General features: G+C 41.3%; 2 protein-coding genes across 3 annotated transcripts in view; one reads left to right on the top strand and one right to left on the bottom strand.

Annotated features, from left to right (window-relative positions):
- The window catches only part of LOC124777639 (cysteine and histidine-rich domain-containing protein morgana), a 70,481-nt gene extending 49,480 nt beyond the window's left edge, over positions 1–21,001 (bottom strand). The window contains exons 1-2 of one of the 2 annotated variants that reach the window (XM_047253126.1): positions 20,877–21,001; positions 19,930–20,036 (exon numbers count right to left, since the gene is read on the bottom strand). In XM_047253126.1, coding sequence (XP_047109082.1) covers positions 19,930–20,036; positions 20,877–20,880 — 111 coding nt within the window. In that variant the 5' untranslated portion in view covers positions 20,881–21,001. Of the gene's footprint in view, positions 1–19,929; positions 20,037–20,153; positions 20,346–20,876 lie in introns of those variants that run through there. The other variant, XM_047253119.1, reaches the window with a different exon arrangement.
- The window catches only part of LOC124777654 (peroxiredoxin-4), a 38,183-nt gene continuing 36,332 nt past the window's right edge, over positions 20,360–22,210 (top strand). The window contains exon 1 of the mRNA XM_047253138.1: positions 20,360–20,604. Within this exon, the coding sequence (XP_047109094.1) occupies positions 20,445–20,604 (160 nt within the window). The 5' untranslated portion in view covers positions 20,360–20,444. The remainder of the gene's footprint in view (positions 20,605–22,210) is intronic.

Raw genomic sequence — 22,210 nt, 5'->3', positions numbered from 1 at the left:
TATTGAGTGCAAGGAGTAAATACAGTCATCTGAAAGCAGGACATACATACAACCATTTCGGTTGCATATACATCCTGTAATTAAATAGCTTACGGTTGCTGGATGACAGCCAATTAAATGTTTAAAATATCTGAAAGTTTAATAATGTGATAACCATTTGTTGTTGACGTGGTGCATATGTTTCACAGGGTACACACAAGGTTGATAAAATTACTGACTGTGCAACAACTGACATTTCAGTAGACAAAACGTAACAATTGTTTATGAAACAAAACACTGCCTTCCACTGCAAATGCTTTCTTAAAATAAAAATTAAGCTGTCATCAATACGAAGATTAGACTGAACAACTCAGTGCTTCACTAGGCATTGTCCTCTTACAACTGCTTATGTTGTAGCCTTCCTCCTCTGTCTGAACTGACTGACCCAACGAGTTGGGGGGGGGGAGGCAGGAACTTAAGCTCATGGATTCTGAACAAAGAATAATATGGAAGGAAAATACACTGTTACTTTCTGATTTAACTCTGTTCATGCCACATGGCAAAACAGCGTCATGTTATGGATCAAAGCCAACATCTGGTATTCGTAGGATCAACTGACCCTTGGACTCTTCACAGGTGATTCCTCACACCCATTAATTGCTAAAAATCCAGTGTTATCTTTGGCTGTGGGGACTTTCTACAGTTTATTTACTGAGTTCTGTACTTTTGACTCCAAGACTTGTTTTAGTCACTTAATATGGTATGGCAATTTATTAATCCAGCAATCATTTTTTTGATGCAGTACTAGTTGGAGGCAAATTCAATCTGCCAAGCACAAACCGATTCACTGCAGATGCTACAGACATGTCAGTATAGAGATAGGGACTAGTGACCATGATATCATAGCAACGAAGTTAATAAATCAATTATGAGAATATTTCGATCAGACAGACCATGAATTGACATCATTTAGTTCCACCAGGATGGGCATAAGATGATTATTGGCAGAGTTTCAACTGATAGTAAATCTGGAGAAGTATGAGCAGAGTTCATGGGTTAAAGATGTAAAAGTCCCACCTTGTTTTAACAATGAAATTCAAAAAATGCTGTGGAAGCAAAAGCTGTTGCACTCTCGTTTAAAAGAGAACATGCAAATGACATTAGCCAAAAGTTAATAGAAATTCATGTCTCTTTAAAACGATGGGCATGTGAAGCTTACAACAGCTGCCACTGTCATATCTTAGCAAAAGACCTTGCCAAGAATCTGAGAAAATTCTGGTCCTTCATAAAATTACTGATCTAAGGCTTCTATCCAGTCATTCGTTGACCTGTCTGGTACGGCAGTAGAAGATGGCTAAAGTAAAGCCGAAGTTTTAAATTTCACATTTAAGAAATATTTCCTGCAGGAGAATCGTACAACCGTACATCATTTGACCACTGCATTGACTCCCGTGTGGAGGACACAGTAGTAAGCATCCCTGGCATGACACTGAAAGAGTTTAAAGTGGATAAGATGTCAGGTCCTGATGGAATCCCAATTCGGTTTTACAAAGAGTACTACACAGCGTCGGCCCCCTGCTTAGCTCACATTTATGTCAAACCTTTCACTTAGTGCAAGAGTCCACACAACTGGAAAAATGTGCAGGTGACTCCCATATACAAGAAGGACAAAAGAATGGACCCACAAAATTACAGACTAACATCCTTAGCATCAATTTGCTGCAGAATCCTTTCATGTAGTCTCAGTTCAAATACAATAAATTTCCTTGACACAGAAAATCTTCCATCCACAAATCAGTAGTTTTAGAAAGCATCGCCCGTGTGAAACTCAGCTTGCCTTTTTCTCATTTGCTATCCCAAAAACTATGGATGAATGGCAACAGGCAGATTATATATTCCTACATTTCCCACAGCATTTGACATGGTGCCACACTGCTGACTGTTAACATAGGTACAAGCATATGGAATAGTTTCCCAGATATGTGAGTAGCTAGAAGACGTCTTACATAACAGAACCCTGTATGTTGTCCTTGATGGAAGTCTTCATCAGAGACAAGGGTATCGTCAGGAGTGTCCAGGGAAGTGTGATAGGATTGTTGTTATCTTCTATATGCAGAAATAATTTGGTGGACAGGATGGGCAGCAATCTGCAATTGTTTGCTGATGATGCTGTGATGTATGGGGAGGTGCCAGCATTGAGTAACTGTCGCAGCAGACAAGATCACTTAGATAAAATTTCTAGTTGTTGAGACGAATGACAGCTATCCCAAATGAAGAAAAATGTAAGTTAATGCACATGAGTTGGAAAAACAAACCCACAATGTTCGAATACAGCATTAGTAGTGCACTGCTTGACAGTGATATTGATTACATGTCTAGGCACAATGTTGCAAAGCGCTGTAAAATGGAATGGGCATGTAAGGATTGTAGCAAGGAAAGTGAGTTGTTGACTTTGGTTCATTGGCAGAATTTTGAGAAAAGTGGTTCATCAGTAAAGGAGACCACATATAGGATGCTAGTGTGACCTATTCTTGAGTACTGCTCGAGTGGTTTGGATCCGCACCATGTCACTTCCGAGACGGGCTGCAATATTCATTACCGGTAGGTTCGAATGACACACAAATATTACAGAGATGCTTTCGGAACTCAAATGGGAATCCATGGAGGGAAGGCAATGTTCTTTTCAAGGAGCACTATAGGGAAGGCAATGTTCTTTTCAAGGAGCCACTATTGAGAAAATTCGGAGAATCGGCTTTTGAGGCTGTCTGTAGAACGATTATCTTGCTGGCAACATACATCATTCTGCATGAGGCCATGAAGATAAGACTACAGAGAATAGGGCTCATATGGAAGCATATAGATAGTCGTTTTTGCCACACTTAACCTGCGAGTGAAACAGGAAAGGAAATGACTAGAAGCAGTACAGGATACTCTCCGTCATGAACCACAACATGGCATGAGGAGTATGTATGTAGATGTGGATGCAGACGTAATCTCAAGATTGTAAATCTTTTGAAATGATAGATCTTAGTCATCACATTCGAACTCTGTTCACGGTAATGGCCTGGTAGACGGAGACGCCGTTTTTCTTGAGGGTCCATTTGGAGCCTCTTCAATATGATCAATATGAAAGCTTCAGTGGTTGCCCTTGCTGTTCAACTGACCACTGCAGAAGGGACACTGTTATCTCTTTAGTGAGTTTGACAGAATAGGAGCACTTTTTCCAGGTGCCATCCTCAAGTTTTAAAACCCAGGAGATGTCTGCTATGGAAACCCACTCTGATGCAGCTACTGGTTGCAATCAGCTGTACTGTTTACCAGAAGACTGGCACATGCAAATCAGCAGCCATTCTAGTATGTATATGTTCTGGACATGTCACCAGAGGTGTTCAGTAAATGAGCTCATAGAATCTGATTGTATTTTCCAATTCTACACACCAGGATTGTGATTGCAGCTATGATACATGCTCGGTTACAAATCTGCAGGTGACGGTAAGTGACACACGTGTTCTTGTTCCCTTGTCTATTACCACATAGGCTGGGTCGTGGATAAAGCAGGTGGTACACTACAGTTTATTGGTAGAATACTGGTGAAGTGCAATCAGTCTACAAAGAACATTGTTTAAAAATCACTCGTGCAACCCATTCTAGGATATAGCTCAATGTGTGGGATCCATACCGAATAGGTATAACGGGGGATATTGAAAGTATACAGAAAAGGACAGCATGAAAGGTCACATGTTTGTTTGGTTGGTTGGTTGTTTGAGGGATGAGACCAAACAGCGAGGTCATCAGTCTCATCGGATTAGGGAAGGAAGTCGACCATGGCCTTTCAAAGGAACCATCCCGGCATTTGCCTGGAGGGATTTAGCAAAATCACAGAAAACCTAAATCAGGATGGCCGGACGCGGGATTGAACCACTGTCCTCCCGAATGCGAGTCCAGTGTGCTAGCCACTGCGTTGTCTGTTTGGCCTGTGGGAGTATGTTACTGTGATGCTGAAGGATCTGAAATTGCAGACTATCGGAGAGAGATGTAAACAATGACTCTAACCCTATGTATCACTCACACAGGGTACAGAGGAGAAGATCAAAATAATTACAACATGCATAGACACATTCAATCAATCATTCTTCCTGCACTCCATACATGAATGGAATGAGAAGAAACCCTAATAACTGGTTCAATGGGATGTATTCTTTGCCATGCACCTTGTGGCGGTTTGCAGAGTATGGATGTAGATGTAGAAATTAGATATAGAAACCTCTCTCATGGCTCATTGATGGTGTGTATATCTCATCTTGATTGGTTTCCTCTAACTACTACATTTATTTTTCTCAAAAGGCTGGATGAACTCATCCTATTATTTACTTCTGTAATTCATATATTAATTTTTCTGTGTATTGGTTGATAGGGCCATTTGCAGTCCAAAATTGTGGATACTTGGCTATTCTCATATTGGGAAGATTATTTTTTTTTTTTTTTTTAAATCCTGTAGCAAGATACTGACTTGAAACCAATTCACAGTATTTTACTAAACAATCTTCAATCTCGCTGCAACTGAAACACCTTTTCTCATTTGTGATCTGATACTAATGTTCACGGTTACAGGATACTTTTGAGTTTGGATCCAATTCAGCTGAGAAATAACAGGAAGAGATAGCCGAGCTGCAAGCACATTTTGAATCAGTTGTACTCCACCTTTTCTCTAAATGATCTCGACATGAAAAGTGACAAATCCCTCCAAGGTGTCACAACCTAGATCTTCGCACACATTTACCACTACTGAACAGGCACTACACAATAAGTAGTCGAAATCCTGGCCGAAGACACAGTTAAGCTGTTCCAATGTGGGGTGGACAATGGACTATGATGGGATGGCACGGATATTCACATTTGAGATGTAATAACTGTATGAGGAGACCTCAACTGATCTTCAGCACACTGGACATGGGATTGCTCGTCACTACAAGTGTATCATCCTCAGACTGTCAGTCTATAAGGGAGGGACTGTAAATTTGGAAGGGATGGCAACTACCATAATGCAGGCATTGTTGATAGATACTGGGCTTGATATCAATAGAGATTCACACAGAGGATGAGAGAGTTGGAGGTAAACATTTAGAATGACGAGCTGTGGAGGAGCACACAAAATGAATAGGAGGGAAGACTTTGAGGCTGTGATAGAATGAGGGTCGAACGTTTTTAGCCCAGGATTCGGATCAAGTAGATGTCATCAATGAACCTGAGCAGGCAGTGGGTTAGAGATTTTGGGTGGCCAGAAAGGTTTTGGGCCATACCACAAAAGTGAAACCCTGATTATTGAACATAAATTTGTTGTAGGAGAATTAAAAGCTGTATAGACCTACACTGCATAAAATACACATCTGCACACTGTAATGACTTTGTAACTGTCACCCCTCCTAGATATCTGCTAATACGACAAACACACAGTGGAACAATAGTTTCAAAAGACAAGTTTTCTGTGGTATGTTGTGATTACATTTCTGTATTTGTGTTTTTATAAATCTTTAGTACTTTTATTACTAATTTGCAAAATTTAATTGTTGTTCTGTATACAAAAATACCTTTTAATGTAATCAAAAAATGTATGTTTTATTGTCCTATTATATCACACTAAAAATAAAATTATATTTAAAAACACTAATGATATTTTCCATTTATATATGTTTTACAAGTAAGAAATACTAGGGAAAATTTTGTCATGTGCAAATAACCACCAATTTCATTTCCAAATTAAAATAATGCTTTGGAATACACCACGCAGGACAGGGAATATTTAAGGGCTAGTGATCAGCACTGCAAAATTTCCTATCCAGCAACCACAATATAGGAGAGTGACGTCAAATGAACAGAGGCAAGCCATTAGCCAATGCATTAAGTACTTCTGCAAAAATAAGAAGAAAAAGATTGATCACAGTCTTAGGTTCTAAGTGGTCTGAAATTGGTCACATTCTATACTAAAAAAATAAAAATCACCAACTTTAAACATCAAATTCAAATAACTTGACCCCATTCTGTCACAGCTTAAAATACTAGTCTGAGACATCCTGAAAAAGATTAATTATGCCTTACCTTGTCCTTCAAGGTTCTATTTTAGTAAACTTAAATACACACAAACACACCTCATTGTGCTGGCGTGGACACACAATGCTAAAAGCAGGTGGACTGGGGTGGGGGTTGTGGTCCAGGTGAGGTGGTTTGAGGGACAGAGGGGCGAGAAACCACAGGAGGGGTTGGGGTGTGTATATTATGGCCCGGAGGAAGGTAGCAGGTGTGCAGGCTAGATATGTGACACATTTACTAGAACCAGTGATGTGTCATACACAATGAACATGACATGCAGGTGTGGGGTGGGAGGGGGGGTGACAGGACGAAGAAAGGGGAAACTGTTGGGTGGATGGTGTAGAGTTGGGTAGTGGAGATTGAGGTCAGGAGACTTACAGGATCAAAGGATCTGCAAACCTCAGGAAAGCTGTTTGCAAGAGGGAGGGATCCACATAGCACGGGTTTTAAGGCAGCCATTGAACTCGAGCACGTGTGTTCTGCAGCAATTTGGGATAGTCAACTTGGTTCTTGGTTACAGTTTGATGGTGGCCACTCATTCTGGTGGACCAGCTGGTAGGTGATCATGCCCATGTCAAATGCTGTGAAGCGATTCCATCACAGTGCTGCTTTCATAGGTGGCTCTACTTCTGGTGGGATATTATGAGGCCTTTCACAGAAGTGGAGTACAATGGCAAGGGGTTGGGAGCACAAGTGGCACAGGGATGTGCCAGGATGAGGTACAGGTTGGATAGGCAATGAAATACCACTTTAGAGAGCTGGGCAGGACCTTGGGTAGCATGTCCCTCATTTCCAGGCATCATGATGTATAGTCAGAGCCCTGGAAAAGGATATGGTTCAGTTACTCCAATCTGGGGTGACACTCAGTGATGCGAGGAGTGTTGATTTGCAGGTGATTCTTGGGGATGGAGGGAGGGATAAGGGATGTGTGAACATATGGCACTGAAAATCTGTTTGTCAACTAAATTGGGAGGGGGGGGGGGGGGGGGTTGGTTGTTGGTTGGTTGGTTTAAGAGGGGGGGCCGGTTGGTTTAAGGGGGGGGGGGGGGGGACGAAACTATGTGGGTCATCGGTCCCTTGTTCCTATAAAACATGTCCACAAGGGATAGAATAAAACAAAAGACACGTACAGCACAATACCGAGAGAGAGAGAGAGAGAGAGAGAGAGAGAGAGAGAGAGAGAGAGAGAGAGAGAGGGGGGGGGGGGCAACAAACACTAAAACGAACAAAAGATGACAAGGAAACAACACAGATATCCAAAAACAATTAGAAAAGAGTAAAACAAAGAAAGCAGATTACAGTGGTTTGGCCACCAACGAGGAATAAAAGGAGAAGCCAGCCACTCTGCAACACATTAAAACTTCCACTCTAAAAGCACTAGGGTGGAGGACACAGACAGGCAAAGGACATGTGCTAAAACTCAGATCAAATGATAAAAACCACCCTCATGAATAAAACGTAAAACTGAAGCCGCTGTTGAAGCATTGAACCCCACAATCAAAGGTAGGGTGCTGGGAAAGTTAAAAGCTCACCGCAGAGCGGCCTAAAGCTGGGCAGTCCAGCAAGACGTGGACGACCGTCATTTGGGAGCCACAGCAACACTGAGGTGGGTCCCTCACAACAGAGGAGGAAACCATGTCTGAGCAGAGTCGACAAAGGACAACTGATTCCCTGCGAGAAGCCTGCAGGAAGACTTCCACACATTCAAAGTCTCCTTAATGACACGCAGTTTATTGTGCGTACTGTTATACCACTCCACCTCCCAAAGCCGAGGAACCTTGCAGTGTAAGAGGAACGCAGGTCAGTTTCAGAGAGGCCTATCTCCAGAAGCGGTTTCTGCGTAGCCCTGTTTGGCCTGCCTGTCAGAAAGTTCATTGCCTGGGATGTCGACGTGTCCTGGGGTCCAGACAAACACTACGGAACAACTGGAACGTTCCACGGCATAGATGGACTCCTGGATGGTCGCTACCAAAGGATGGCGAGTGGTACCACTGGTCGATAACTTGTAACTTGCTCAGGGAAGTCAGTACAGAGGAGAAGGAACAACTCGCCAGAGCATGAACGGATGTACTCAAGTGCACAAGATAGGGCCACCAGCTCTGCAGTCAATACACTGCAGCCATCGGGTAAGGAATGCTGTTCAATAAGGCTGCCATGAACATGGCGAATCCAACGTGACCATCAGCCATTAAGCCTTTGGTGTAACCACGTTCAGAGCACCGGAACACTTCAAGAATCGAGAGGAAGTGACAGTGGAGAGCCGCAGGGTTAACGGGGTCCTTAGGGCCACACAAAAGGCCCAGGTGAAGCTTCAGGCTTACAACTACACCATGGAGGTGTACGTGTATGGACCTCGAGAAGAGGTGGTGAAAGCAATAACTCCAGTTCAGACAGAAGTGATCGCACCACAAATCGTTAGCATTCATTAGCCTGACTTGGGCCGTCTTTGCAGGAGGTGAACCGCCGTGGTTGGGAAAAGAAGACGGTAAATAGGACGTTCAGGAGAGCTATGAATGCGTGCAACATAACCGGTGAGCAGTTGTGCACATCTGATCTCAATGGAGGGACTCCACCAGTACGCTGGGTCATCAGGACTCGACCTAAAAGCTCCTGTCGCTAGGCGAACTCCAGGGGGTCGAGCAATCGCAATGCTGAGGGCGCCGCAAATCATAAATCACACTTCCATTGTCAAGGCAGGATTGAACAAGGGTTCTATAGAGCAGCAGCAGCATGGAGCAATCTGCACCCCAGTTGATGTTGCTCAGGCAGCAGAGGGCACTGAGGTGCTGCCAGCTCTTCCGCTTAAGCTGAAGAAGGAAGCTACGTCAAACAACTGTCAAAAAACAGACCTAAGAATCAATATGTCTCCACAATAGTTAGTGGATTGTCATTAAGGTGAATTGCTGGTTCCGGATGAACCGTACAACACTGACAGACATACATGCAACACGTCTTGACAGCTGAACACTGGAAGCCATGGGATAGAGCCCACAACTGCGCTTGTGGCTGGCTCCCTGTAGGTGCCGCTAAGTAACACCAGTACTGGTGGAGCAGTACGAAATGCAGAAGTCTTCTGCATACAGAGAGGGTGAGGCAGAAATGATTGTTGTAGTCATTGCCCAACCGTCACATCGATGTTACCATGTGGGGGAGATTCAACGGTGGCAAAAGAAGTGAAAGTTTCCCAGTCCGCCTTGTTTAACGCCCGTCTGGGCAGGTATCCGTGGCCTGATGCCGGGGCAGTGACAGGAAGATGGGGAAATGGTCACTACCACACAGGTCGTCATGTGCTCTCCAGTGGACAGATGGGAGAAGTCCTGGGCTGCAAAGTGATAAATCAATGGCCGAGTAACTGCCATAGCCCACACTGAAGTTTGTGGCGGGCCCAGTGGTTTAAGAGGCAGAGGTCGAACTGAGACAGTAAAGTTTCATCACTCTGCCTGGGCCAGTAAGCATGGTGCCACAACACAAGGGGTTATGAGCATTAAATCCCCTGAAAGTAGAAGGGTTTAGGAGTTGAGCAATCAGTGCAGTCAATGCGTTCTCAGGTACTGTGCTATCTGGAGGAAGATATACATTGCAGTTATTTTTCGCATCGTCCTTATCCTAACAGCGACAACTTCAAGAGGGTTTGAAAGGGCATCGTATCACTACAGACTGAATTTAGGACATAAACGCAACTTCACCTGACACTTGATTACAGTCGCTACGGTTTCTGTAATATCCCTTATAGCCGTGGAGGGCAGGGGTCCTCATTTCCGGAAACCAGGATTCCTTGAGGGCAATGCAGAAAGCAGGTATAAAGCTTAACAGTTACCGTAACTCAGCCAGGCAGTGGAAAAAAGACGCTGGCAATTCCACTGGAGTATGTTGTCATCATGAGACTGGGAAGGCATGGAACATTCAATGAGGCAGTTTACATCTCAGGGTCACCTGCTGCCACCGACTTTTTGCCTGAGTAGTCTTTATCCATTGTGTCTGAGGGTCTGGCGTGATCTAGGTCCTCAGCGGACACCAGACCTCATCCTCAGACGCAGAGCTTGTAGGTAGCGATGGTGTGGGTGCCACTGCAATTTCCTTGTTCTTGGGGGTCTTCTTATTCGATTTCTTGCACTGTTCCTTGAGTTTCTCTAGCTGGGAGGGCTTCTTTGATTCAGTCTCCAGGACTGAGGAGGACCGTGAAGCCCTACAACCAGCTACCTGTGGCTGCATCAGCCACTGGTGGGGTGTCCACTTTGCACTGGTAGGAACCTGGAAGGGAGTGGACCCAAGAGACCCCTTCCTAGCGAGATGAGCCAAAGAAGACTTACGCCTCTCCGCCTTAGATGTGGGACTGACGTCCCCGATGGTTGTGGGTGTGCTGCTCCTGAAGTAGGTGGTGCGGGAGCAACAGGAAAGGAAGTGCCCCCCCCCCCCCCCCACCATCAAGGGGGCAGGTGTAGTCTTACAGCTCTGAGAGGCTGACTGGAATTGTGCAACAGATGGGCTGTAACAGTAGTTATAGCGGTGGCGTAAGATGTCATGCGCATGGATGAAGCCTTTCAAATTTCCTTTTAGCTTCAGTGTAAGTCAGGCTGTCCAGGGTCTCATATTCCATTATTTTCCTTTCCATCTGTAGAATTCTACAGTCCGGGCGAGCAAGGGGAATGGTACTCTCTGCAGTTTGACACAGATGGGAGGCGGGGCACATGGAGTATTGGGATGGGGTGGACGACCACAATCTAAACATATGAGGCTGGAAGTACAGCGGAAGACATATGGCCGAACTTCCAGCACTTAAAGCACCGCATTGGGGAGGGATATATGGCTTGACATCATAGCGGTCGACCATCACCTTCACCTTCTCAGGTAATGTGTCCATCCTCATAAGCCAAGACGAAGGCTCCAGTGGCAACCTGATTATCCCTCAGACCCTGGTGGATGCGCGGGACGAAATGGACACCTCATCGCTCTAAGATGTCGCACAGCTCGTTAACGGACTGTAAAAGAAGATAATACCCTGGACCAAATTTATGCTCTTATGGGGCGTGATAGTAACAGAAACATCCCCCAGCTTGTCACAAGCGAGTAATGCCCGTGACTGGGCAGAGGAGGCTGTTTTTATCAAGACTGACCCAGACTGCATTTTGGACAAGCCCTCCACCTCCCCAAACTTGACCTCTAAATGCTCTACAAAGAACTGAAGGTTCATGGACAAAAATCCCCATCAGCTCGCGTGCATACTAGGTACCGGAGAGAATAAGATTTGCTGCCATCCTTAGCCTGGCGTTGCTCCCGTGGTGCGGCCAGGGAGGGTAATGACTTGGGTTCGCACTTCTGTGCGTTGAATTGAGCCTGTGAACGCTTAGAGACTGCTGGTGTTTTGATGACCAGCAAGAGATGATGTGCTATGCTTCAATAGGTGTCATCCACCTTGATGCCACCCACTCTGACCAAGGGCCGTCTCCACGGGCGCCACCCAGACGCACTAAAGGCCACCTGGTAGGATGGCCTTTGCCGGGAGTCCCGATGTCCCAAGGGGAGGGCATCTACCCCTTGGCACACGTGGGAAGTTAATGGCACAGGCATCAGCAGAGTGATCCCTGTGTAGTACATGGCGGCCCCACCACAACGGACTGGCTACCATGCAGGATACAATGTGCAAACAAGTCCATGGTCTTCGCCGGCGCAGAATCTAAAGTGCGTAGTGCATGGTGGAAAACGCACGCAGGAAGGTGTCCTCACCAAAGAGATGGAGAATGAGCGGGACTGCAATGCAACAACGAGAAAGTGAGCTAAATATCTCAATGCACGATGGACACTATGCACCATGTAAGGCACCCTTCCCCAATTGGCTCGCTCTTCGGGAAAATTTAGAAGATGGAGGTCAAACCCTACAGGGGACCATCACTGAGAGACTTCCCTTACGACAGGAAGGAATACCTCAGGCTTCATCTAACCCACGAACCCACAGGGGGGACGGGCGGGGGGGGGGGGGGGGGGGGGGGGGGGGGGGTACTGCCTGCCTGTGATGCTCTTTGCGAGATTTTTTAACATACTGGACAAGGAAATTCTTGCTACTGCTGACGTGCCTTCCACAGATGGGCAAGCTATAAGGGAGCAATATTTTTGCGCAGAAGGGGGTGACAGCTGCCAAAAAGGCAGGTACTGTTTGTCATCAAGATTTAATATGGACAGAGATGCTGATGGAGCCAACAGAGATGTGGATGTCAACATCCAGGAAGGTAGCATGTTGGGTGGATAAGCACCAGGTGAAGCGGATGGGAGAGAAGGTGTTGAGATTGTGGAGGAATGAGGTTAGCCCATCTTGGCCATTAGCCCAGATCATTAAGACATCAGCAATGAGCCTTAACCAGACAAGGGGGTTTGGGGTTTAGTGAGACTACAAAGGCTTCCTCTAGGTGGCCTATAAACGAATTGGCATGGGATGGTATCATGTGGGTATCCATGGCTGTTCCGCAGATTTGTTTGTATACCTTCCCTCAAAGGAGCTGTAGTTGTGATGATAGTTCATAAAACTCTTAAATGATCAAGGTTGTGGGTTTCTGAACCAGAAGGACACTGGGGGAGAGGTGGTGTCTGATAGTGGCAAAGCCATGGGCATGATGGATGTTGGTGCGTAAGTAATTGTTTGAATTCAGCACAAGAAGGAGAAATGATTTTCACTACCTTTCACTCAGCCTCATTGTGGCACAGAAAGGAACGGGGTATTCAGGCATAAAAAACTTTGGCTAGTTACACAGTCTGTAGATAATGTTACAGGATTACAATTGATTAAAGACTCCTTTCATGCAATTCCAGACAAATAAAACTGAGTTACAGGTACCAGAAGTAGAGATCATTGGGCATGCATTGGATGAAGCATGAAGTCCTAAGTGTGAAACTCCTAGCCACACCATAGATAACAAACTGAAATGGCTCTAGCATAAGGAAAAGTCATCCAAAAAATCTCTCTCTGTACCTTACAACTGAGTTAAATCTGACTCATGGGACAAAAAAACAAAAATTAATTGTTCTTTCATTGGGCAAAATTAACCTTACTGGAAAAAATTATCTGAAGCTGAACATTAAGGCTCTATACTAGACCCAACTGTAAGTGAATGATTTACCAGCTTCCCACCCATTTCGTTTACACACAATAATTTGTTGAAAATCAGGGTTCCTGAATCAGTCATCAGTAATCTCAGACGCTCAGATACTTTGTTTCAGTTAAATGGGTCAAATATGAATACATATGAAATTCACATGATGCATTTCATAATCAGCTCAAATGTAACCAGATCAAGATCATTCACAACAACTGAGAAACAGAAGAAACTGACTACGCAAAAAACATGCACATGCACGCACATTCATCCACTCTCAACAGTATAGCATAGTGCAACTAGCTCTGCTTTGGATCTAATATTAGGCGCAGTATTCTTTTTTGCAGAAACTTGGTTAACATGGGGTGGATACTAAAGTAACAGAAAAGGACATCATTCTGAATATGTGTACTGTATTCTCTCATCCCTATTATTATAGTCAATGATGTTCTTTTGACTCAATGCAATAATTATTTGAGGAAAATCATTTTATTCATACCTATGACATATGAAACAAAGAAAAATTCCTGCTTCCTACCCATGGGCTCAAACTGTTTGCCCAGATTCCTCAGTACAAGGGAACACATGTTTACAATCAAATAAGTTAATGCATATGAAGTTAAATCCCCCGAAAACAAAATTTACACACACAGATACAGAAGTGCTGTTATTCAATCGACGATTTCATGCAAGGCAAATTGGTAATGTGGGCTGAATAACACTTGGTACATTCCCTCTATGTAGATATAATGATCAATAGAAACATCATTTTAGTGTTATATTATTTATCATTAATGTAATTTTTTATATTTATTTACTTATTTATTTATTTACCTTTATCCATCCAAGTATCATCTCCCAATGACATGGGGTTTGTCAAGACAATACAATGTCAATCAATAGGGCAAAATATATCACACAGCATACAAAAAATCCTTTAAGAGAATAGGGACAGGTAGCCTATGGGGATAGGACAAGTGGTCGGCCAAGGCTCGATTAAGAAACCATACCAGCATTTGCCTTACCACAGAAAACCCAAGTCGGGGTGCCCAGACAGTACACCTCCGTCCCTCCCAAATATGAGGGTCAGTGTCCAACAGCTGCACATCCTCATTCGGTAATTCTCTATTGTATAATGTTCCTTCGTAAAAGCAAATTTCTGACATGACTCTTGGACAAAACTGAAAGTTGTGATTCCAGTAATCTGCTTTCACCCACAGTGTCTTCAAGGTTACAGACACAGCAGTGATACAATTTGGTGACCATGTTGTCACTCATTACACCAGTAAACAACATGGAAACCCAGAGCCACAAATTTCACTTGACCTATATTTAACTCATATGAAGCCCTGAATACCATGAACTCCCACACAATTACAAAAACCAAATACCCCACATTTCACTTTCCCTATTAGGCAGTCAAAACAAAGCTGCATCACGAAAAACCAATACACATAAATCGTCAAATCCATTATCCAAACCTCCACTTATTCTATCTAAAATAGTGTCCACAGTACAACAAACCAAAGCTCATTCACATAACTAATCAAATATGTAAGCCAACCAACAATGGTAAACCAATATCCACAATATCTATCAATTGCAATCCAATGCAATTAACAAACATAAACATGAAAAACCCTAAAATTGATAAAAACTTGCACCACCACCCAATTTTGATATCCACAAACAATTAGAAACAAAACAAAACTGCCCACAATCAGTCCAAATTCCTGTAAGCATGATCCATATGACTTCAGGCAGGGGGGGTTACCTTCATAGTCTTGGATGTTATTGAATTTAGAATATGTTAAAATTCAGGAGTAAGTAAGAAACACATATTTTTTTTGTTTTCTCCAAAAAAGTTCCTGCCCCCGGGATACAGGCCTCCAAAGATGACACTGCGAACACAATTTTGAAGATGTTGAGTTTTGGAAACATTTAAATGCTGTATCTGTGGAACTGTTCTACATATTTTATTGATTTTATATTTTTATTTGAAAGATAACTGCTTTATGATTACAAAGAAATCCTCCATTTGGACTTATCTGTCAAAGTTCTTTTACTATAGCATTCTGAACTTTTATAATAATTTATGGACAAAATTTCCTTTTTCAAAAATGCCAATCCATAAAATTTTGATTTTTTTTCTGTTGATTAGTACCATACAGTTCTACTTCCCTGAAAAGGAGAGCTTCCACTTTTAAGTCGGATAGGTTTTATCTTAATTTTTTTTTTTTTTCCCCAAGGTTAATGTATGTCTTCACTGAAGTTGTTTCTTACTAATTTCTTTGTTACAATGCTTATTTCTATTGTCTTTGTTGCAGTTATTTCTTATCACTTTCTTTGTTGCAGTTCTTTCTTTTCACTTTCATTGTTGCAGATATTTCTTGCACTTTGTTGTAGTTTCTTGTCAATTTCTTTGTCGTGGTTGTTCATTGCAGGTTTCTGTATCGTAGTTGTTCAGTGCTAATTTGTTTACTGAAGAGGCTTCTAAGAAATCTGAGACCATTCAGTGAGTTCTGTGTTTTCACGAGGGGATTTGCCAGTTGACATAGTTGCAGTGTGTTTTGTGAAAAGGACTGTTTGAAATGTTTTCTGGCTGGGGCCACAGGAGAGTGAAGTGTGCTGACTGTTTGCATAGCCTTAAAAGAGTGATATATAAGACAAACAAAAAAACAGACTTTGTGCATGTTGGGAACAAGTTGTTCTTATATGAAGACTCTGTTTCAAAATCTAGAAGATAACTGGAACTGTTTCTTTAATACTGCGAGTCATGTACTTCTCCATTTTCACAACTTTTTGACCTTCAACTGTTTACAGTTATACTGTCTCTTTTGTTGGCACTCTGGCGAGAACAGTCCCATTTATCTTCCAGATAAAATGACTCCACGATTCGAACTTGAGCTGCTCCTACAGGATGACAATAATAGGGATCTGGTCTTCTAAAGACCTCCCTTTACAGACCCCACATCTCTTGATTTGCCTACCATGTACTTTGATACTGATGGAACGTGGTTCAAAATTGTTTTCTTTAAAAATGTCTCTGGAATAATAGTTAAAACTTGCACCTTCACACTGTAGGATGCACAATATTCAACAGCTGAATTGGTGTTAGTGAAAAATTCCAGACAAGAGATGCAGGAGAGCTTTGGTCCATTTGCGTCTGAAGATGGGACTTCTGCTTTGAAGAGAGTGGTCAGTTCTGCTGTCTTGACCACCGATTCTTAACAGGACTAACACCTACCTCTGTAGTTGACAGATTCAGCGTATTTAATTCTTCCTCTATTGATGCAAAATCTGCATCATCTGCTCCATTGGAGGTTTCACCTTGTTCAGATAACTGGAGGTTTCACCTTGTTCAGATACTATAATTGTTGTTATTCTGTCAAAGCATTTTGAACGCAATAACTTGTCACTCTGAAACAGAGTCTTTCAATGAGAAACACACTGCAACTGTGTCATCTGGCAAATTCCTCACAAAAACACAGAACTCACTGAATGGTAACAAATTTCTTAGAAGCCTCTTCAGTAAACAAATTAGCACTGAACAACTACAATACAGAAACCTGCAATGAACAACCACGACAAAGTAACTGCAACAAAATGTAAGAAATAACTGCAACAAAGGAAGTGATAAGAAATAACTGCAATAAAGATAATAGAAATAAACATTGTAACAAAGAAATTAGTAAGGAACAACTTCAGTGAAGACATACATTACCCTTGAAAGTAAAAATAAAAGTATTTTTTAAAATATAATACTTGTCCAACTTAAAAGTGGAAGCTCTCCTTTACAGAGAGTATAGTACTACATGGTACTAATCAACAGAAAAAAATCTAACTTTTCTGGATCGGCATCTTTGAAAAAAAAAAATATACATATATATATAAAATAAAAAAAAATCTGAAAAGATTCAGAAGGTGATAGTAAAAGAACTTTGACAGATATGTCCAAAGGGAGGACACCGTTGCAATCATAAAGCAATTATCTTTCAAATAAAAAACTCTTAACAACATTATCTAGAACTGTTACAGATACACAGCATTTCAAAAAATTTCCGAAATTCGCATCTTCAAAATGGTGTTCACAGTTCCATCTTTGGAGGCCTGTATCTCATGGCACGAATCTTTTCGGAGAAAAGAAAAATATACGAGTTTATTATTTACTCCTGAATTTTAACATATGCTAAATTCAATAACATCCGAGACTACTATGAAGGTAACCCCCTTGCCTAAAGTGATACGGATTATGTCTTTAATTTCTGACCATAATTAGAGGAAAAAGAGAAGTTTGTGAGAAGATCAGCATGTTTAGTCACAGGTTCATTTAGTAAGAATGAAAGTGTACAGAGACGATCAACCAACTCCAGTGGCAGATGTTGCAAGAGAGGCATTCTGCATCATGGTGTGGTTTATGGTTAAAGTTCCATGAGCATAAGTTCTTAGAAGAGTCAACATATCTTACAAAAACACAATTAGAATAAAATAAGAGACAGTGAAGCCCACACACAAGCTTTTCAGCAATCCTTCTCCCCATAAACATTTGTGACTGGAACAGGAAAAGGGAAGGGAAAGGGGGGGGGGGGGGGGGCGGGGGTGACAGTGGTACCACACGAAGTACACTCTACCACATACTGCAAGGAAGCTTGTGGAGTGTAGATGTAGATGCAAGAAACGTACAGCACTAGCAATTCCAAATACAAACACAAATTCATCAGCCACAATATGCAAAATCAAAGTAACTCGCTAGAAAACCAACATAAGCTTTTCCAGTAACACATACTCAACACAGAACATCAAATAACTCACTAAGTAACATAGCTAACAAATAATTTCTGAACATAATCACTACAAACATGACCTGACTCAAAAACATCATGCCACCATGACTTCACACAACACTACACAGTTATGTCTGGGACAAAGCAGACAGATGAAATCGCCAAATTTCGGTTGACCCTACTCTTGAATGCAAACCAAATGGTTTAAAAATGTAGACCATGGAATGAGTACAATGGAACTCACAGTTCTAACTTTATTGTACTACAGATTGAACTGCTATCATGCATTCTCTTAATACTGCTCTATTGCAATGATCTTGAGCAATGTAGGTGAATTTGAAAAAGTATTTATTCTAAAGGAGCATGCAGTACGAACACAGCACTGAAAGTTGATAAGCATACATCCTACAAAAGCCACTTAACTGCCTTGGAATTCATTCAACTTACATACAAATACATTTATTACACAATGGCATTCCTGAACAATAAGAAGTGTGGGTTTAGGGTGAAACATGAACTTCACAATGACAATACTAGAAGTAAAAATAATTCTATAACGACTACATGAATCTGTCTAGAATTCATAACAGAGTTTCATAGTCTATTACAAAGGAACTTGAAATTTGTAAATCAATAACAACTTCGTTTTCAATGTGACATTCATTGATGCATTCACACTTTGTGTCATAAATCCTACAACAAATAAGAGTCTTCAGGGAAATGGAAAGAGATGGAGGTCGCCTTTGTACAGTATATTAAAAATAATTTATACTGCTTATAGATTGTATTTAATGCAAGAATTAGTCAAACACAAAATATATTTGGTAAAACAGACTACACTGTGTTATTGAGAAATGTAGTTGTAGAAAAATTACAAGCAACATTGGTTCATGCTATAGTCAAATGGTTCAAATGGCTCTGAGCACTATGGGAATTAACTTCTGAGGTATCAGTACCCTAGACTTAGAATAGGCCAATCAGTTACTCTATGTATGGAAGACCAAGAATGGACTGCTGCCCCCACGAAGAAACAATGGTGCAGATAAAACAATTGTTCAAAAGAGGGATTAAAAGTCAGGATGAAGAGCTATAAATAGGTAAAGGCGCACAATTACAGTGTTGGCGTGTCTATGCTCACACTGTAATTGAACTTTAAGCTTGATAAGAATCACTGATGGCATTGCTAATCCTCTGTGAAAGTGAGGAAAAATTGCAGGGCTTGTTGAATGTAATGAAGTGTCTAATGAGCCCATACTATGGATATAGAGTAAACCGAAAGAAGACAAAAATAATGAGTAGTAGTAGAACTGATATTAACGATAAACTTATCAAAATTGGTGACAAAGAATATATGAAGTGAAGGAAACTCTGTTACCATAAAAGCAATGCAACACACGACAGATGAAGCAAGGACGGACATAAAAAGCAAGACTAGCCTGGCAACGAGGGCGTTCTGGGCAAAAAGAAGGCTACTAGTACCAAACACAGGCCCTAATATGAGGACGAAATTTCTGTAAACAGTACAGATGTAAATCTCTAAGTGAAAACCAGAAAAGTAATAAATCTATGTGTGTGAGATGGGATGGTACAGGATGATATTGAAAATTAAGTGGACTGAGAAGAAATGAGAAGGTGCTCTACAGAATCAGTCAGCAGAGGTACATACAGAAAACATTGTCAAGGTGGAAAAAATGATACATGTTACATCATATTTGGGAGTACTGTATAGAGTAAAAACTGTAAGGGAACACACAGATTGAATATATTCAATAAATAATTGAGGGCGTTGTGTACTACTCTCAGATGTACGGGTTGACACAGGACAGGAGTTTGTGGTGGTAGGTGTAACACTTACTCATTAAGGAAATGTTCTGTGCATATAATAGATAATGCTACCATATAGTGCAGAAAACACACTGTAATAACAATAATTTCTTGATGGAATTTTCCACTCATAAACAGAATGCTCACAGGAATAACAACAGCTCACTCACTTTAATGTTCAGAAATTCGGTGAAGTCCGTGCATTTTTTATTACAGCATGACCAACCTTTATAGGCGTCGTGGAAGAAAGGTGGCCCTGGGTGAAACGTACAAGAATCTGCAACAGCCCAGAAACCTAACATTACTATTGTGAATTTTTAATTTCATATGATTTGTTTGGAAGAACATTCTAGACTTAGTATTAAAAGGCCTTTTTAAACGTATCTGTAAGAACCTTCGGTATTTTTAGATGGATCAAACTTCTGCCCACAGCCCTTGTTGTAGCACTGTTGAAGATTTTCACTGGTCATAATTAAATCAGCATCAGCTGAATAACAGAGTCAAAACACCACAACAAAGTTCGAGTGACTCGCACACGCTTACAATTATTGACACCAAAGATAGCAATCCTGAGTTACTACATAGCATATTTTAGAACCAAGATCTCTGACTTTCAAGTGGGCCCGGTATTGAGAGTACCTGGGTGTTTTAAACAGTATTCTGCGTGTACACATTCCCGAGCAATATGGTGTTGGGTGTTTACGAGTATTTGCTTGTTTGTATGATTTTGAGTGTAGGCAGTGCGTTAACAGAAGATTCGTGTCATACTTATGGCGGTGGAGATGTGTATCCACAAGAAATTGGAAATACTGTAGACCATAAACTACAATGGACTAAAGCTGTCAGTAAGTTGGGAGTTATATTTCTTTGATACAGCTGTTTGGTCCATTGTTGAACAAAATCTGCACGCCACTTAACAGTCGAAGAAAGTACTCTAAAGATCAGTCCAGTGATGCTATGAGCATATTTTATTATAGATTCACTTTTTTATCGTACGTTCACGTTTTTTACGAAGCCACGTATTCAGTAAGTGCGACACCTGTTCTCAGTTGTTCAAGTTGGAAAGATTTTAAGATTGTAAATAAAATAACTAATTGTGTCTTGAAGTATTACATACCCATTTAATTAGCAAGTGGCTAGTAGAAAATTTAGAAGCACGCTGTAATTACCGCTAGTATAATACCTGTTGAATCATTATTGTAAATTGCAATTGCTAAAAGATGCCCAGAGTTCCAGACAGATCTCAGCTTGGAATAAGTCACGTGATCAAAAGCGTCGTATACAATCTCTTTTTTTGTATAGCATCAGTATTTAATTTCACTAGCTTTATGACTGCACAGAATCGGCTTATTGTCGGCTCAAACAGTCTAACTCCTGGACACAGTTTAAGACAGTTTCGGAATTGCACACTATTAGTAAAAGTACTGGTTGTCTTTCGCGAAAGGCAGGTGCTACAGGCGACAAATGAGTTACATTAAACTTATACGTCTGAAGGCCAAGTAAGTATTCCAGTGTGCTAATGCTCACTTAATATATAGTACATAGTGAAAGTTTCATTACGGTATCAATACATGGCTGTGACTAATCCATTCTTACTATGGTGCAAGTATCAAGGTTAGCCCTTACAGATATCCAGTACTACTGCTACTGGTAGAACTTTGAGACTTCATCAGATGACTCAGTTGGTAGTGTTTCTAGAGCAAAGCAAGTATGTTGGTTGTTGTCTGAAACTGGTTCTGTTTTCATTGTCGACATTGCGTATGAAAAATAATCAAGAATGTTATTTTTGTAGAAATAAGTGGAGTTATTTTATGTTGATTGTGCGTTGAGTAGTGCCTGTAGATGTAAACTACAGTTGGTACCATTTAATGGTAACACATTTCCCACAACAGTCTAACATTGTAAGGAAAAATGGAAGCAAATGGTATAACACACACAGACAAAAATACCCAGTAAGAGGAAGATAACTGTTATTTGTTGTCTTCATTAAGAATTTGAATTACGCTACAAATAGTTCTCACAAAGCAAAAATATTAAACCTACCTAAAATACCAAAATTTGTCTAAAAATGTGTAATCTGTATGTGTCAGAGATACAATAAGCCCCAAGAATAAATCAGTACCATTGTGAAATGCTATTTCACAGGGGAAAAACTACAATGGTTGATTTGTGTACTTTATAACATCATCAATACAGACTGAATTGAATTTAAATAGATACAACACTTAACATATGCAGTGAAAGTCATTTTGAATGGAAATTATATCACACCGGAATTATAAGTTGCACATTGAACTTACTTTCTCAGACAATGCGCCATCAACAGATGCATCTGCACACATTTCATAGATTATTCTTAAGTTTACTGATTACTTCCCAAACCCTGCTTAGGCTTTCCTGCTTATCTTGCTAACTAGCAACCATGAGAGACTCAAACAATGGAAAATTCGG

Source organism: Schistocerca piceifrons, chromosome 1, assembly GCF_021461385.2.
Source record: "Schistocerca piceifrons isolate TAMUIC-IGC-003096 chromosome 1, iqSchPice1.1, whole genome shotgun sequence".
Lineage (NCBI taxonomy): Eukaryota > Metazoa > Arthropoda > Insecta > Orthoptera > Acrididae > Schistocerca > Schistocerca piceifrons.
Note: the sequence above shows the minus strand (reverse complement) of the source record. Positions and strands in the feature narration are given on the sequence as shown.